The 18,016-nt window shown below is 41.9% G+C and overlaps 1 protein-coding gene across 1 annotated transcript in view; it reads right to left on the bottom strand.

The window, feature by feature from the left end:
- PLCB4 (phospholipase C beta 4) overlaps positions 1-18,016 on the bottom strand; it is a 421,917-nt gene that overhangs the window by 102,339 nt on the left and 301,562 nt on the right. Inside the window, exons 8-9 of the mRNA XM_081256673.1 lie at positions 6,343-6,422; positions 3,557-3,610 (exon numbers count right to left, since the gene is read on the bottom strand). Of these exons, the coding sequence (XP_081112799.1) occupies positions 3,557-3,610; positions 6,343-6,422 (134 nt within the window). The remainder of the gene's footprint in view (positions 1-3,556; positions 3,611-6,342; positions 6,423-18,016) is intronic.

Genomic DNA, 18,016 nt, shown 5'->3' with positions numbered 1-18,016 from the left:
TTCAATCCCTGGTCAGGGCACGAAGATCCCACCTGCCGAGGGACCAAACTAAATAAATAAATAAAGGCAAGAGGTAGTATGATGGTCAGAAGGGATCGTTCTCAGGCCCATCTTTTCACGAGGGGGCTCGGGCTGGGCAACCACAACACAAATTTGCTCCCCTCATTCTAAGAGAAAATAGGAGCAAGGAAGTGGAAGAGACCATTTCCATGGAGGTGGGGAGGAGGGGGAACGGGGCTCCTTTATTGCCTTCTCTCCAGGCAGCTTTCAGAGTAATTCTTAGGCCTCAAAATGGATTCAGCTTAGGGGCGAGTAGGTTGTGGTGCAAAGGTGAATTCTCTGAGTTTCCAGTTGCATTGGAGGCCCAGCATTTAACCAGGGTCCTGAGAGAAAGAAACACACTTATCACAGGCTGGGGGCATTTCAGACACCATCGAGGGCGTTTCATGGGCATGTAGAGTGTGTATAAGGGACTGCAATTTATTCAACCCTTTATACACAGTCTCAAAGAGTACAGCTTAGTGCTTCATAGCTACAGGTGCTCAGAGTTTCTGTTGAAGCAAAACACACTACCTACCCGAAAGGAAATGCTAGAAAAGCAAATACCCTTAAGTGGTACCCAGTCCATCTGATTAAATCCCTGTTCCAGCAGACTTTATAGGCAACCAAGACAGCAATGACCCTAGAAACTCAGGGAGTCTCACTCTGCCCTCAAAGGGTCTACAGTCTCTCCAATGGTTTGAATACCATCTTCTGAAACAGTCAAGGAGTGTTCATGAAGTGAAGCCCCCTGCAGAACAAGACCCTCATTGTAGGCAGGCTGGGCCTTCAGGATGTGAATGGATTATGAGGGAGCTGGGTTGCTATGACCACCCCTGAGGTCTTAGTCCTCTTAATACATCTTCTCCCTTGGTACTCCTTCTACTCATAGCCGTTGGTTCCAACTTCGTGTTACAAGGAATGGGACATAGCAATTTAAAAAAAAAAAAAGAAAGAAAAAAGAGTGACCAAAAGAGTGACCTTCAAAGTTTTGGTCTGAGTGGATAGGTAAACTGAGTGTGAGTTTGTAAGTTTGGGAGAAAGGCAGACTGCATAAGATGATGTACAAGGAAAGAAAAGAGAAGAGGGAGGTAAAGACTTTCTTCCCTTATCCTTCCTGCAGCTTCCTGGACATTAAATTTTGGTTACAGCTCACAAGGAGGGGCCACTCTCAAGCTGATCTAATGACCCTGAAGCCAGATCCCCTCTAATATTACACACACACTACACTAATAGTTTCCATTTTAAAAACTCCAGAATGATAGTGATGAAATGACATTTTAAAGTGTTTACTCTTCATATCCATTAAAACATTCAGAACAATTTCCATCTCGCCCTTGGCAGCTCATCCACATAAAGATTTATCCACTTTTTGCTGGCTTGGTATCAAGTTTCCATCAACTCTGCCAAACTGCCCCCGGATCACAGATGTCTTGTGTCAAACACCTGTTAATGCTGTCAGGCACCGAAGAGTTCACATCAGAGAAAGCTAAAGAAGAAGACAAAATATCTAGGCTATTTCTACAAAACAGGGGGTAATAATTTTGTATATGAACATGCTGCACAAAGATCTTTGGAATCAGCAAAGGCTTCCAAGCTTGTGTAACAATGGCTTGATTCATAAGATGTATACAGATGACACCAGAACTGCTCGTTAGGAGTGCTTTGATTACAATCTATGTGTTTCTATTTTGTCCATTTCCTGAAACTTATCTTGGGAGAAAAATCAGGAGAGCAAGTTATGTAAAAACTGATCCAACCTACATTTCTGGTCTTCACACTGCTATCTGTGCTAAGTTTGGACTTATTACTTCAATACTGATTTTTAAATAAAAATGCACTATATATTTGGTAATAGCTGGAGGATGCTGAGATACATTAAAATAATGGTCTTGCTATTCTCGACAGAGCAAAGGGCTTTAAATAAAATAAGGATCAGTGTAAAGTGCCTTTGCCAACAACCATCAGTCAAGGGTGCTAGTGGGGCTTTTTTTAAACTTCTAAAGTAAATGCAAAATTGACTTGCTAGTAAGTTATTAAACAAAAAGCAGAGAATCCTACATACAGATCTGTAAAGACCACAACAGATGCATGAGGTCGATAACCCTGGAAGCCCTCAATAAAAGGTTAAATAAAAAGAATACTGCCATGGTCTTCTTTATGATGTGTATGCTTTCTGTTTGCCCATTGATACATCAGTTTTGTCACATGGATACCTTAGTCCATGAATGTTACAATACATGGAGTTAAGGAAAATGATGACCTCTAGGATAGTTCTGACAAACGTGAAAAGAATGACATTGAGGGAGTATGGAGATACTCTCAGAGGGATGCAGAATGGAAGCTTCAAGTCTAGGCAGAGACAGAGGGAAAGGAAAGGCAGAAATGGCTGAGTGTAATCTGTGGGTCTCAGCTCCAGTGCATTCTCTCAAATGCTGTGCAGCTGGTGACCTGTTCACCTCATTTCTGAAAGAAAGAGCAGTTCTAAGACACGACTCCACCCAGTAGTTCTGGGTTTTGTCTGTTATCTGTCATTGGCTTCTTTGCTAAAGTGTCCAGGAAGAGGTCAACTTGAAGGAAAGCTGGGAGAATTCTATAAGAGTGGTTCGGTATCTGGGGAACTCATGTTTAATTCAGGTTCCTGAATCCTAATATAACCCTGGCTTCATGTGGGCAGCAGATGCTCTGGGGCCCAGTTCAGCTTCTGGAATTTTCATGAAATGCTTACACAAACACCAACGAAAAAAAAAAAAAAAAACTTGGGGAGCTGGGTAAAGAATTCCCATCACTACTGTCGCAAGAGCTTCCAACTGGACCCACAGACCATGACCCTAACGCCGGAAGGAGTGGAGAGGCAGAAAAAAGGGGAGCATGAGAAATCCTCAGAGGGTGAAGCAATCAGCTTAAGTACTGAAGCACAGGTGTGAAGGCCGTTTCTGGTTCATCTTCTCTTCATTCTTGACTCCACCCAGGCTTTCCTGCCATTTTCTCCCTCGTCTCTGTTACCTTGGGCAGGGTAAGCAACAGCTCTGAAGGGTGTCAATGATAGCATACCCAGACACCAAATCCACTCATCCTGGGCACCAGAGGACCAGTGAAGCCGAGAATGAGATGCACTGTCTAGAGGCATCACACTTCCTAAGACACGTCCATATACTTCCACTGTAGGTGCACAATATAAACTTCTTTAATTTTAGTTAAAGGTTGTTCAGGGCAAGTAGGTGAAAGATACCTGAATCCTGAAAACCCACTTAGCTGAAGATTAAAAAATACTGCTAGATTTTCAGATGCTCTTTAATTTATCAGAGTTAACGCTACCCGTTCCGAGGAAAGATGCAACTTTACGTCCATAAGTGATTTTTACAAACTGAACACAGCATTTGATGATGTGATTCAAACTAAGCTTCAGAAATATCTTTAAAGAAATTAACAAGTCCTTGTGGGGGGCTCTCTCTGTGGACTGGTATCACAAGGGCTGACCCAGGCTGTGCAGAGCAGACAAGAATAACTGACTTACCTCCTAACTGGAATTTTCCCATTTGTGTTGGTCATAAATGCCAATTTCATCCAACTGGAAAACAACAGTAACAACTGTTTTAATGTTTCTCGGGAGAAATAGCTTCAATCTTGTTAAGAACTTTAAAAGAAAGTTCATTCAAACAAAGAACATTTATTTGGAAAACCAGAGACAATTGCACACTGTGAGATGAATTTACTGTTGTAAGATTTAGCAAACAAAAATATAGGACTCTGTTAAATCTGAATTTCAGATAAACAACAAATAAATTTTTACTACAAGTATGTTCCAAATATTGCATAGGCTTTATTTATACTAAAACATTATTTGTTACTTATCTGAAATTCAAATTTCACTGAGAGTCCCATATTTTATCTGGCAATCCTAGATGAATCAGAAAATTGGGAATTTGCATGAGCAAAGCAAATTGTAGGCACTTATTTGATGATTGGTTTCGTCCTTGATTGTTGCTCTTTAGTAATCTACTAAGGGGGTAAGAAATGCAAGTGCATGGTAACACCAGCCAGCCTAGTCTTGAGGACAGTGGGGACCCCCTCTACCCCAGCCCCAGCTCCTGCTCTAAGTGAGGTGAAATACAGATGGAGAAGCAGGCAGGTGTGAGCCCTTAGTGACCTAATCCTCACAGCAACTGGTGGATGGGTGGACGCCAGCTCCATAAAGGGATCTGGATCCTTAATTTGTAACAGTCAGAGAAATTCATCAACTCAAACTGATGGTGAAAAACGCCTTGCTTTCCCCAGGGGTTCATGACACATGGAGACCCAGAACATATATTTGTCCTTTGGTGCTTGGACTATTCTTAGCCACTGACTCCCATTCTCACTGTTTCCAGTTAATAACATTCTAACAATCTGCAGAACATGATGATTTTGTAAAGTTTCTGTCTTAAGTCAAGCTTCCTAGAAGCACACGTGACTACTTTTAAGGGGAAGGTTTCAGAACCATAGGAGTGTGGGAAACAGACAGGCAGGGAGGAAGTTACACAAAGCTGTGCTCTCAGCTGGAGCTTTGTCCTGATGCCACAGGGAGCTCTGGAGTCTGATTTGCACCAGGCTTGGTGGCAAGGGGGCTGGCCTCTTGTATACTGTCTCAGCCTTCTTTGGCCGTGGACTTCCTTCCAGAAGAAGGGAGGAGTCTAGGGTCAGCCCTCCTTATCCATGGACACGAAGGGTCAACTCTAAGGGACTCGCATTGGTAGATTCTGGTATCAGCACGGTTCCTGGAACCAATCCCGCAGAGATGCCAATGGAGGACTGTGATCTCCCAGGCTCAGTGACTCCCGGTAGGCAGAGGGCAATTCTCTGGAGAAGCAGGCAGGTGTGAGCCCTTAGTGACCCAACCCTCCCAGCAGCTGGCCAATGGGTGAACACCAGCAACAGAAAGGGATCTTGGCAGGACACCAATGAAGGCAGATAAGCTCTGGTGTCCAGATACAAGGACTTGGGTCACTCAGGCATAAGTGGGCATGCCAAAAGTCTGAGGTTCTATAACTTCAAAGTATCTGTTGGGTTGCTCATTATTTTTAAGAAAACATGACACAGCAACTGCAGAGGACAAGGAGAAGCAGCTGAACAAAAAATAGGAACGTACAAGACTAAATAACTTCCCTCTGATAAGACAATGGGAAAAACACTGGAGGGAAGATATCAAAATCAAAATAACTAATACTGAACGAGGAGGTGTGGGGAGCCAGGCACCAAGTTAGGTGCTCCCCATGACCTATTTCCTCTGCGTGGAATCTTATGAATGACATCACCACCTCCATTCACAGATCAGGACAGTGAGGCACAAGGTTAAGCATTTGCCAAGAATGACTCAGCAACCAAGTGGCCAACCTGGGATTTACAGCACAGAGTCCATGCTGTTAAAGCACCTGCCAAAGGCACCAGAAGTAAAAAGCAAAATTCCTGAAGGACTGATCTCTCCTCTCATCACCCGGAAGTCCAAGGAATCCCACCCTTGGTGCTGGACCTGGGCCTGGCTAAGAGATGCAGGCTTATCCCTGCAGATTCTCAGTGTGGTTCTCTCCTGCACCTCATAACTGCCTGCCAAGGGCCCTGTGATAACAGGTGGCCCCACTCCTCCATGGATCACTGCTTTTCAAACAGGCTGATTTGGGCTTTGGCTAGAATTTCTACTTGAGTAACTTTCATGTCACCTGGAAAGAATAACTTCGCAGGGTTAAAACCTACCATGTCATGCAGGTCCTCTCTGAATTTTGAATACAGAGCTGAAGTAAGGAAGGCCTGCTTTCTGAATTTCAAAAGTACCTTTGGATACCTGGTTGGGTGCTAAACAGTCCCTGGGGCCAGTGATCCTTTTCCACTGGAGCCATTGGTGCTTTTGCAAAAGCGCTTCTCTTGGCCACACTCCCCATTTATCAGTGTCATGCAACAGAGACTCCAGCTACATCAGCAACCAAATATGGTCCCGGGCATGCGGAGCTATTTATCAGCAGACTCAGTCTTGGGACACAAAAGACAGGGCCCACAACCCAGAGAATACTGGGGAGCTGAGTTTCCAGCATCTTTCTGCCATCAACCATTCCTTTCAAATAGGTTTCAGGCTGTGGGCTTATCACATATGCCCTGCCAGGTGGCATGAAGAGTACAGCTGCGTATTGGTCAACATCTTCTCCAGGGTCAGGAGCATAGAGGTGAAGGCAAGGAAGATGTTGCCTGGTCCATATACATAGCCTTCATCTCCTAATCTGACTGTTTGCTTGATAACAGCCAAAAACAAAGGATCATGCAAATAAAACTCACTGTTTCTTGAGGCATGTCATGGGACTGACGTTGTTGGCCCTGAAGTTGTGTATGATGGATCTCAGGCCTTCGACCCATTGCTGAAAGAGAAAGAAAAAAGTGTTCTTGGTGAGCAAATCTGCCAGAGTTAAATTGGGTGTTTTTTTATTAGACAGCTTGAATCCATTTTGTGGAAGAATAATATAAACTCTTCTTTATCTCTTTCCTGCCACTCAGCCATCCTCATTCCACACACTCATATTTTATGCTTTAATAAACAGCTTTCTTTCTTTCCATGAAGATAAATGTGGCATCTACAGTGTCATTAAACACTGGGTTGTCACGAAGCAAGGCTGCCCGCTGATTGACTTGTTAAGCCTTCTATTTGCACCCTGTTTCAATATAAGCCCCTTTCAGTTGCTGGTAATATTATTTCTAAAGCAACATTATACGATACATGATGACATACTTAGCTACTCTCATTATAGAGGATGAAGGCATTCGAGGTGCATCCATTTTATTGTGTGATACTATTTCAATGTAAGATGTTACCTATCTTACCTGTCTGTGTTTTCCAGCAAAGCCTTAAAAAGTAAAACAGGCATCGATGCCAGGGTACCCAGAGCAAAGAGCAATGTGCTTGCATGATTTCTGTATAAGGACTTGGACCTCGGTTTTAGTTCATAACATCACTCCATGGATTTACAAGGAAAAGTGAAGAAGACTGTGTGTGGCAGTAAAGGAATTTGTGTTTCCAAAGGGCATTTTACTAGAAAAGGCTGGCCCATGAATTAAGGCCCACTCTGCCCTTGGGTCCAATAACTGATGTCAGTGAATGCCATACCAAATTGCTAAAAATGAGAGTCACACTCTTGGCAAAATGCTTTGAAGCAAATTGATACTGGGGGTTCAAACAGAACTGGGGCCCACACACAAGCCAGCATCTTACCTTCTTAGCTTTTTAGTCTGACTGCTGTAGCTCTGTGCTGAGGAAGGGAAAATATTTTTGGAATAGACAGTAATGTAGACGTACAGTCTTCCTGCCCTGTCCAGCATGGCAGCCACTAGCCGCATGTGGCTAAATTAAACTGAATAAAGATTCATTAAATTAAATTAATTAAATTAAAACCTAATAAAAATAAAATTCAGTGCATCTGTCACACTCATCACACTTCAAGTGCTAAAACCCAACATGGGCTTAGCGCCTAACATATTGGATGGTGCAAATAAAGAACATTTCTGTCATCACCAAAGGTTCCACTGGACAGCATTGCATAGTATTACCAGCTTTAACATGGCCAAGGGATTAAGTCACTTGCGAGGGCCAGAGATGATGACTGGGTTCTATACGTGTGTGTGGTTTTAACTTTAATTGTGATATAATACATATAACATAAAATTTATCATTGTAACCATTTTTAAGTGAGCGGTTCAGTGGCATTAAGTAACAGTCACATCGTTGTGCAACCATCACCACCATCCATCTCCAGAACTCTTTTCATCTTGCAGAAATGAAACTTTGTTCCCATTAAACAACCACTCTTCATTTCCCTCTCCTCACAACCCATGACAACCATCATCCTACTTTGTTTCTCTGAATTTATCTACTCAAGGTACTTCATGTAAGTGGAATCATGCAGTATTTGTCCTTTGTGACTGGCTTATTTAACTTAATTTAATGTCCTCCTCAAGGTTTATCTGTGTTGTAGCAGGTGTCAGAATTTCCTTCCTTTTTAAGGCTGAATAATATTCCATTGTATGTATAGGCCACATTTGGTTTATCTGTTCATCTATTAATGGATCTTTGTGTTGCTATTATGACTCATGCTGCTATGAACATGGGTGCTCCAGTATCTCTTCAAGAGTCTGCTTTCGATTCTTTTGGATACATACCCAGAAATGGAATTGCTGGACTGTATGGTAATTTTATTTTTAAGTTCTTGAGGAGTCGCCATACTGTTTTCCACAGCCCTTGCACCGTTTTACAATCTCACTAATAGGGCACAAGGGTTCCAATTTCTCCACAGCCTCACCAAACTCCTTATTTTCTGTTTTGCTTGCGTTTTGATAGCAGCCACCCTAATGGATGTGAGTCTACAAGCGAGTTTGTGCTTTCCTCTTTGAGCCCCAGTCATACCTAATAGACTTCTGAAGGGGGACTTGGGAGTGATACGAGGAAAATTTCCTTTCACAGAGAGAAAAGGCCATTTTCTGAGGACTGTAAATAGCACTGAAAGCCTCAGCAAGCATGATGGTGAAGTCAGGGTTCTGAGGGAGGAGGAAGAAATGAAATAGCAGCCTTGAAGAAATGCCTCAATTATTTTCCTCATCAGACCTCACTTCCTCTGTCAGGATAAATATGGGACTATAACTCCCTGGGGACAATCAAATATCCTGTGATTGGCCTAACAAACAACAGGCCCACACAGAGTTTCCCAAGAAGAGACAGTAAAAACACAAATAATTTGGTTGGCATGAACTGGGAAGCACTGAAGCCTTGTTACGTGTTCCAAAACACAAAACGAAGTCCATGGTTTCCTGGGGCAAAAAAGTGGATCATTTCTGAGACTGTTTGCTGGTTCTTTCTGATCATCCTTATTTAGTTGTTTCTAAAATAAATTACAGAGATATCAGGCTTTGAGGGGGCTTCAACAACATTCATCCATCTTTTGAAAATACAATGTGGAAAATAATTTGTTTGTTTATTGTGATGGAACAGTCCTTGAGTGTGACCTTTAAGGTCATCACACCAGTGACTCGGCTTATGCTTTAGTTAGTAGAAAGGCCCCCGAATCCCCACAAGTCCTAAAGGGCACGGGGAGGGACCTGAAGCTTCTCCTCTTGGTGATGCTGAAAGTGAGGTCCACAGCCTTGTCCAAGGTCACTGAGCAGCCGGCCTCTGCCCTTTGTGTCTGGGAAATTTGTATTCAGGGCTCGTCCAAATGTCTCTTTCCCATCAGACCTTTCCTTCTGTCTGTTATCTTAATGTACACCTGACATAATAAGGCCAAAAGACTGTGGGAAATATGTTAAGCATTTTGTTTTGTTTTTAACGTAAAATAGATGAAATGCCAGAAGGTGTCAGTAGAACCCTAGAATTTAGTTGGAAAGTTGTGCCAGAAGTGAGCTAAATACATATCAACTTCTTTGATTGTTTCCAGATTAACAAAATCAGAAAAAAACTGACTTAGGATTTTGTTTTTTGAATTGCTGAATATAAGCACATACGTTGATAGTCTACATAACGCCCCACAAGGTGTGTCTTCAAGCCCCAGGATGCGTGTTTCTAGATCATTCCCCAACACATGTTGAGCTCACACACTGCTCCATGGTGACACAGGGTATCATTCCTACTACACTGGGTGTCTTCCATCTGGTCGGCTGTCCTGAGTGGGCACACGTGGCCTGGATGCAGGGGAACCAGCCCACAGGATCAGTTAGGTTCCAGTGTCCAAATGGGCAGTTTCTGTACCTCCCCAGGAGGCTATAATGGTTATTGTTCTCTCATTTTTCAATATTTTCCAATTCTGTGTAAATTAACTTAAAGCTTATTTCAGCCCTTCTAAGAAAATGTCCTTTGAGGAACTCTTGGGGGCTTGTTCTGGATGGTTCGAGGGGAAAGGAGTGAGGAATGGGAGCTGCCCCTAACTCTCTCCTGGGAACTTTCACCCTCTCCTCTGGGATTCCTTAAACTGATTTTCATCATGCAGGTGGTGTCCACTTTCCAGGTAAAGGGCTGGGCCTCACCCTTAAACACTAGGACTCTCATAGACAAAATAATCCCTTTCCTGTTAAAAAGCAAACATATAGAATAACACAAAAGAAGCCGACTCTCAGACATAGAGAACAAACCAATGATTACCAGTGGGGGGGGGAGGGGCAATATGGGGTGGGGGCGTGGGAGGTACAAACTAATGTGTGTAAGATAGGATCAAGGATGTGTTGTACAACACGGGCATACAGCCAATATTTTGCAATCACTGTAAGTGGAAAGTAACCTTTAAAAACTGTATAAAAATAATTAAAACATGAAATTAAAAAATGCTCTCTACAGAAAAAAACCAAAAACCAAACACCAAACAAAAAACTCCCCAAATGTATAGAGACACAGACATAACAAAACTTAACGGAACAATATGTGAATTTACAGAGCACATATCTTGCTTTTTCCTTTAAAAACATTTGGAAATATTTTTAAGGTTATGAAAGCAATATTTAAATGCCCTGTGTAGAAAAAGGTAGAGCAAAAAAGCATAAAGCAAATAGTCAACATCACCCCATATTCCATTACCGACATTGAGAGCTGACAACACTTTGCTCTCTGTACTTCTGGCCTTTTTCTATACACATAGATTTGTCCTCCTAAGATAACTAGTTCTGTTGTTTTCCAGTCAGCACCACTTCAAGGAGAGTTGCTGTTCCTTCAACTCAATCTTATCTCTAGATTTTGTTTCAGAAGCATGCTTCTTCGTTTTTAGTCAAAGTAGCATACTGTCAAAGCAAAAAATCTCAGAAACTCAGTGACACTCTCTAAATCTGCTGTGTAATTTCCTCTAAAGGGAAGACTCAGTAGCAACCTCCCTAATCATCTGGTGTTTCTTGTCAAAGAGGAGGCTACGGTGGAGACAGTGGAGGCATCTTCAACTAAGTTGGCTCAGAAGTTAGAGACTTGCCACCTAAGGTGTAGTCCAGTGACCAGCAGTCAGACCCTCCTGGGAGCTTTTACAATGCAAATCATCAGGCCCCATCTATGAAATCTGACCCTGGGGAACAGAAACCTGTGTTGAAATGAGCTTTCCAAGTGATTGTTTTGCAAACTCACTTTTAAGAATCTCTGTTCTAGACTCAGGCCACTCGGAGGGGTGGCTAACTTCATCAAGATGTCCAGGAAGCATCTTCAGGCTCACCCCAGTCCCACAGGGTTAGAACCTTCATTTGGTAAGATCCCTATGTGAGTTGTGTGCACGGTCCAGTCTGAGAAGCACAGGGCTATGAGGGGGCCTTCCCAGCTTGAGCACCTCTTCCCACTGACCACTGAGGAAGAGCTGATATGGTTTCCTAAGGGAACTGAAGTTTTTGCATGCGCCCTCAGCTGGGATATCCAATCTTCTAGTGAGGGCCTTACAGAGTCCAATCACTATTTGGTTTTGTCAATGCCCTCCCAATCTGGGCTGAACAAATCTGCACTCACTAGAATAGAAGTTCTGACCTGAACGATTAGGGGAAGTTAAAGGGTAGAAACAAGATGAGATGCTGTAGGTAGTGACTTTCAACTTCCCCCTGTCTGAGCTGTGAAAATCATCAATGGATGGGCCATCTGAAATACCTACAACATGGGAACTTCGTGGGACCTGTAACTCATAAGCCTTGATCCATACAGGGTTTGTTTGTTTATGTAAATGGAGACAAAAAGTCAGGGCATACTTCAGTTGGTTATTCTCAAGGTGCCTAATTGCTTTACTAATTACAGTCAACCCTTGAACAACATGGGTTTGCACTGCATAGGTCAACTTATAGGTAGATATTTTTTCTACAGTACATATGACAGAACTACATGATCTGTGGTTGGCTGAATCCACGGATGTTGAATTGTGGATACTGAGGATCCGTGAATATGGAGGAAACATGGATTTGGAGGGCGAATTATAAATTATACATGGATGTTTTCCAATTGTAGAGAGAATTGGCACCCTTAACTCCTGCATTCTTCAAGGGTCAACTGTGATTAGTTTTCATCTGCTCAAACAACATAAGCCAGGAATTGATATAATTCAAAATACATCTTTTGATCCCTTTGTACTGTGAATTCTTGTAAGACTACAGGGCATTGAAGAAGGGCAATAAGACTCATTTCCATGTACTTGGGGTAAACTATGAGGCTTTTCAAGTGAAGATTTCCTTCCACAGGGTCTTAGGGTGTAAAGTTGCAACATTTCACAAATCTTCAGATTAATAATATTCAATGTATAAAGATATCTTTATATGAAACGAGAAACTGAGCTTTAGGACAGTATTTGGGCTTTAGACTGCCACTGAATATAGGCAGTGGCTCAGATTCTAAAGTAAGGATACTGTAGGTATCTCTTATGGGTCTATGTAAGTGAGGCAAATGATATCATTTCATTTTGGTTAGGATAAGGTATTAGTTGGCATTAAATTGTCAACATTTAACTTAGAGGGCAGGCCAAGGGGAGGACACTTTCACCTGGTACATTGTTGAAAGCAAGCTATGTGGATGGCATGCAGAAACTACATTAGAAGTTCCCAGAGGCTGCTGTACAGTAGACTCCCCCAGGGAATACTTCAGAAGCCTCAACATCAACCACAGAGATTCTAATTAACAATCTGAGTGTGGCTGGGCCACCAATTTACTTTTTTTGACAATGTAGATAATTCTAGTGTGAGCCTACGACTGAGGACCATTAAACTAGACCATCTGCACTAAATTTGGCTCAGGTCAGTAATTTTCAAATTTTAATGTGCGTTTGGACTACTTCAGATTTTGTTAATGTACAGATTCAGATTCAGTAGGTCTAGTGTCTGCTGGAGATTCTGCATTTCTTACAAATTTCCAAGAGATAGCAAGTAGGCATCTGGGATTGCTCGAGTTTTGTGTCCTGTTCATACAAGGGTAGCAGTGCTGGTACATTATTTCTAGACAAATTGTAGAAATTGACACCACTAAGAAATCCATCAGTGGAAAAATAGTTCTACTCTCCATTATGCTAGCTTTTATCAAGTGGTCCCCCATCAGAAGAAATAGCATTTATTAGAAATGCCAATTCTCAGGTCCCACCCAAAACTTATAGAATTAGCCACTCTGGGGGTGGGGCAGCAATCTGAATTTTCACAGGTCCTCCAGGTGACTCTAAACTATCAGAGTATTTGGTGCTAAAATCAGAGATAAAGAGCCTTGAAGGAGGTAAAGAGGGGGCCACTGGAGAAAAGACTTGTCTGGTTTTGATTTTAATCAATTTTATTGAGGTATAATTTATATATAATGAATGGCCTATGGACTTTTGAAACTGAGCAGGACCCTGTGGGGCTCCTGGGCACAGAAGCCTTTCTAATTCCCCTGTTTCTTGTTTGTAGGGAATAGATTCCAGCCTCCATGATCTCCACTGAGTTCTAAAGGGCAGATTTGCATAGTTGCTAAACAGGGAAGGGAGGGGATACAGAGACAAGGGAGGAACAGCCAAGAAACAATAGTGCAGCCTTGGGGCAGGGTTGTGGCGCCCCTTCAAGGGATATGCATAACAATGCCTTTGAGCTGTTTACAGAACCATAACCCCCAACAAATGGAAGATGTTAGCATTCTTCATTCCAGATTAAATGAACCAGAGAAGCTCATTAGGTGACCACCTGAGGACAGATTGAAGGAGTGCAGGCCCTGTACACACCCTAATCCTTATCAGCAACCCCACCTTTGAACCACTGCTATAAAACTCCTCACCAAATCCTCCCAGGAGAAGACATACAGTTTTGAGAGGCATGAGCCCACTGTGGCCCCCTTTGCCTGGCAAAGCAATAAAGCTATTCTTTTCTACTTCACCCAAAACTCTGTCTCAGAGATTCAATTCTGCACTGGTGCACAGAGGCCACGTTTTTGGCACCACTTTGGATTCAAGCTTTTCAAATGCTAACTAACCACCTTGAGACTGAGTACTACCAATTGAGACACTTCAAATTTTAAATTCTCATTCTTCTATTTTGGATTAAAATTCACACACATATATCACTGTAGATGCTAAAGTATTTTAAAGAAAGTTACGAGCATTATAAAAGCAATGCCAGCCACCATAAGGAGGTGGGCTTAAAGGATGTTCCACAGACACTGGAAACTTGGGAGTGGGTGAAGCTCCAGGATCTCATCAGCCAGCAGTAGATGGCCCCACAGAAACCTGCCAGAAGTAGCAGCACCCCAACCCCCGGTTCTGAGAGAGGTGAACACAACATCAGGACAGACCTGGTCTGAAGGGCCTGGGCTTCTTGGGAGAACATTTATTAGATAATTTGGCACAAAAACAAGAGAGAGGTCTGATTCCCAGAAATGGGGTACATGATCATAGCATGACTCAGGGCACCAAATGTCAGTGATCAGACCTCAGCCTCAAGGCTGAGGCCAACACAGTGGGCAGGAATGATTAGAGGCTAAGTGCCCCTGTCTTTAATGTCTTGGTCCCTGTAGTATTCAACCCTGGACTGAGGCAGAGCCTGGCTCAGGAATTAGAAAACCCCAGGGATAGAAGCAGGAGAGTGAAGAGGCTGGTGATTTAGGCAGCACTTGACAAAATTTAACATTTTACCCTTTGAATGTGCTCATAGGGGATGCTAAAGCCATTCTAAAATTAAGTAGCAGATCTACCGATGTTTGTTTATATATATCACAGACTGACTTCTATATCATGTTAAAAAGAAAAAAATAAAACAAATTTTCTCTTTCATGTCAGCTACTTTCTCCTGGCCCTAATAAGGAGAGAAAGAAGTACAGGTAAAATGTACTAAGTGTCAGCCTGGCAAGAGATCAATGTCAACATTGAAAACGCCCTCATGGCCATGAGACAGAAGGCCAACAGGGAAGCAATGACAGTGGTGACAATGAGAACAAATCAGGCAAAGAAACCTGAAAGTCACCTTAACTGCCGCCTCAGAGAAAGAGGGCAAGGTAACAGAGACAGAACAGAATTGCATGCATAATAAAGGAGCTATGCTTGCAGTCCTAGACAAAGTCCGTTGATAAACCCAGGATGGAAGGTTAAATTAATGGGTCTATGATAATCACACAGTAGCAAACTATTGAAGTAGGTGGCCAAACAGCAATGTGGGTTTTGTAAAAAAAAAAAAAAAAAAAAAAAATTCAATAGGCAGACAACCCAATAGTGATCTCAAAGCCCTTAGGAAGTCAATAATAGTTCTCATGAAATTTTCAGATCTAAAAGAGAATTAGGGGAGAAAACAGGAGCGATGGGGGCCTTTTTTCCTTGACGTAGTCTGAGTGTCCTCCAGAAAATACATTTTTCATCTGCTGTTCTCTGCTCACAAAGAATACTAAGTCGCTGATAAAGGGAATTCATTAAGCATTAAGTGCCACCTGACTCTTAACTCACCTTCACAGCACAGTGAACCAGTGTTTGGGCAGGAAATGAGCTGCCATATATGGGTATGGGTGGCTGTGTTTGAAAGATCGATTTGGATGGGCCTGGATAATATTTATAACTTCCCTAGTCAAAATTAGTTTAGTCACTCACAGATAGTCAAAACAGTCTGTCAGCCTGGCTGGTTATCTTGACAACACTAGGTCAAAAAGAATCTCTAAATAGTCACAGCAAGGAGGGGACACTGTGCTATTCTTGGTCATTACCCAGAAGCTGAAGTGTCAAATTCCCATTGCAAATGGGTTTCTGTTCACTATCATTTCTAAGAGAATTTTTTGCATCGCCTAAGGCTCACTCTACCTGTGACAACCTGATACCTTGTAACAATGTACTTTTGGACCTACAGAATCTTGTCCCAAAGAACCACATCTAATTCCAAATACTCCAATAAATATACTGTTGAAGAGAATCAGGATATGACACACCAAAATATGCCACTTTGGTGTAAGAATTATTTTGAGCTGAAGGCATCTGAATTCCTGAAATTCCTTATCTGCCTAAAAGCAGAGCCTCCCAACAGAACTCAGTTGTCATAAATCCTCTCTCCAGAAGCAACACTAATCTCCTCTTCTGGAAAATGAAAAGTTGGCACCACACCCAGATAGAAATTGTCGCAAGACAATCATACCTCCTGTCTATTCTCCTAAGGGCCCATTTACCTTCCTTAAAAACCATCTACCCTTCACCCCCTCTCCTTCCGCTATTAACGTGCTATATAAACTCTAAAATCTCACTGCTCCTTTGGGTATTCACTTCTTTCTGTGATGCCCCTGTTCACATAAAATGAAAACTTAATTAATTTGTATGGCTTTTCTCCTGTTAATTTGTCTGTTATCAGTTTATTTCACAGATCCAGCCTAAGAAATCATACATACATATATACATTCAGAATACATTTATGCCTTGTGTTCACTACATAAACAATATACAGTAAGCAATAAGTGATGTTCTTTAGTGCCTCAAAGTTCACAGAGCAGCTCCATTCCTACAAACCCCAGAAATCATTCAAAAAGAAAATGAGATATTTGGTTTATTTTATGTAACACTTATTTGACATCCATATAGAGAACTCTAAAATAATAGAAGAATTTTAAGATTTTAAGAAAACCAAGAGCATCATTTTTTGCTGGTCAGAAACTACCAGTTTTGTAAGAGTGCATTTTTGGTCTCAACTGTCAAATTTGCAAAATCCTGATGGTAAGGGATGAGTGAACAGCTGGTGAATTAAAAGGTGTTCATGAAGTTGTTTCTTTGGCTAATGCCTGTACTTAAGATCCCCGAGGTCACTTTCCTCCTGACATGTGTCAGTTGACAATGCTGGCAAATTAAGCCATGCCAAAATGAGCAGAACTCAACATGCAGATAAAGCCACCTGCTGAGGGTCTGGGATAAGCATCATCAATCAAGGAGCCTCTGGCTGCCCTTTTCTAGGCAGCATCACCTATCAGCTCAGGCAAATCAAATCTATAGGTAATCCTACAAACTAAACATGACTTTCAAGATAAGAAGTACTAAAAAGAATCTAAATCAATGGGTTTGAGTTTCATTGTCTAATTTCCTATCATTTATGGAAAAGATTCCATCCTTCCACTGTTCTTGCCCCCCAAAAAGGGGGAGGGAAGGAAGAAACATGGCAGCAGGAAAACACGGACAATCAAAAGAATGTTAATGGCAAAGATGAATAAATGAATGTCTAGATTACATTGTTTCGATACATCTGGAAAAATATTGGGCTGAACAATGCCTCTATGACATCACTGCTGACTTTTTTTCTGTAAAGCAGTAGTTCTGAAAGATTTTGTGTCCCTTCAATAGGCATAAATGAATGAATGAATGAATGAATGTATGTATGCTTGGGAAATAGCTGAATATCCCCCCTCCTTGCTGAGACTGGTATGAGAATAATTCTGCTTCTGAGAGTGCTATAGTAAAGAAACCCATCTAAACAAGGCTTTCATATGCTCATTTGACCAGAGAACCCCCTTTATATGTGGACTTCTTTGAGGAATCCATTTTGTGGGCCACCAATTTGGGAAGTGCTGCTCTATGACTATACCTTCCAGAAATAGTGACATTAAACATTTACCTGAAAAGTACAGTAAAATCATACAATGTTACAGGTGGAAGAGGCTATTCCTCAACTTGTGAGCTGCAGCAGAGGGTGTGATAGAACACAGGATCTGCAGTGGACCCAATGCCTGGGTTCAAGACACCAGCTGGTCACCTACTGGCTGTGTGACCTTGGGCAAGTTGCTCAACCCCTCTGGACCTATTTCTTTCTCTGTAAATGAGAATAATCCACCTCACAGAATTGTTGTGAGAATTAAATGAGATAGATAATGCAGGTCAAGCACTCTGAACAGTGTCTGGCATTCAGTATAAAATTAAAATTTCACTGCTGCTGCTTTTATTATAATTATTAGGGGCCAGCAAATTTTTTCTGTAAGGGGCCAGGCAATAAATACCTTAAGATTTGGGGGTTACATATAGTTCTATGTTGCACAGTTTTTATGTTTTGTTTTGTCCTAATAATCCTTTAA

Source organism: Mesoplodon bidens, assembly GCF_964165515.1.
Source record: "Mesoplodon bidens genome assembly, chromosome: 15".
Lineage (NCBI taxonomy): Eukaryota > Metazoa > Chordata > Mammalia > Artiodactyla > Ziphiidae > Mesoplodon > Mesoplodon bidens.
The sequence above is the reverse complement of the archived record's forward strand: the minus strand, read 5'-3'. Positions and strand labels throughout refer to the sequence as shown.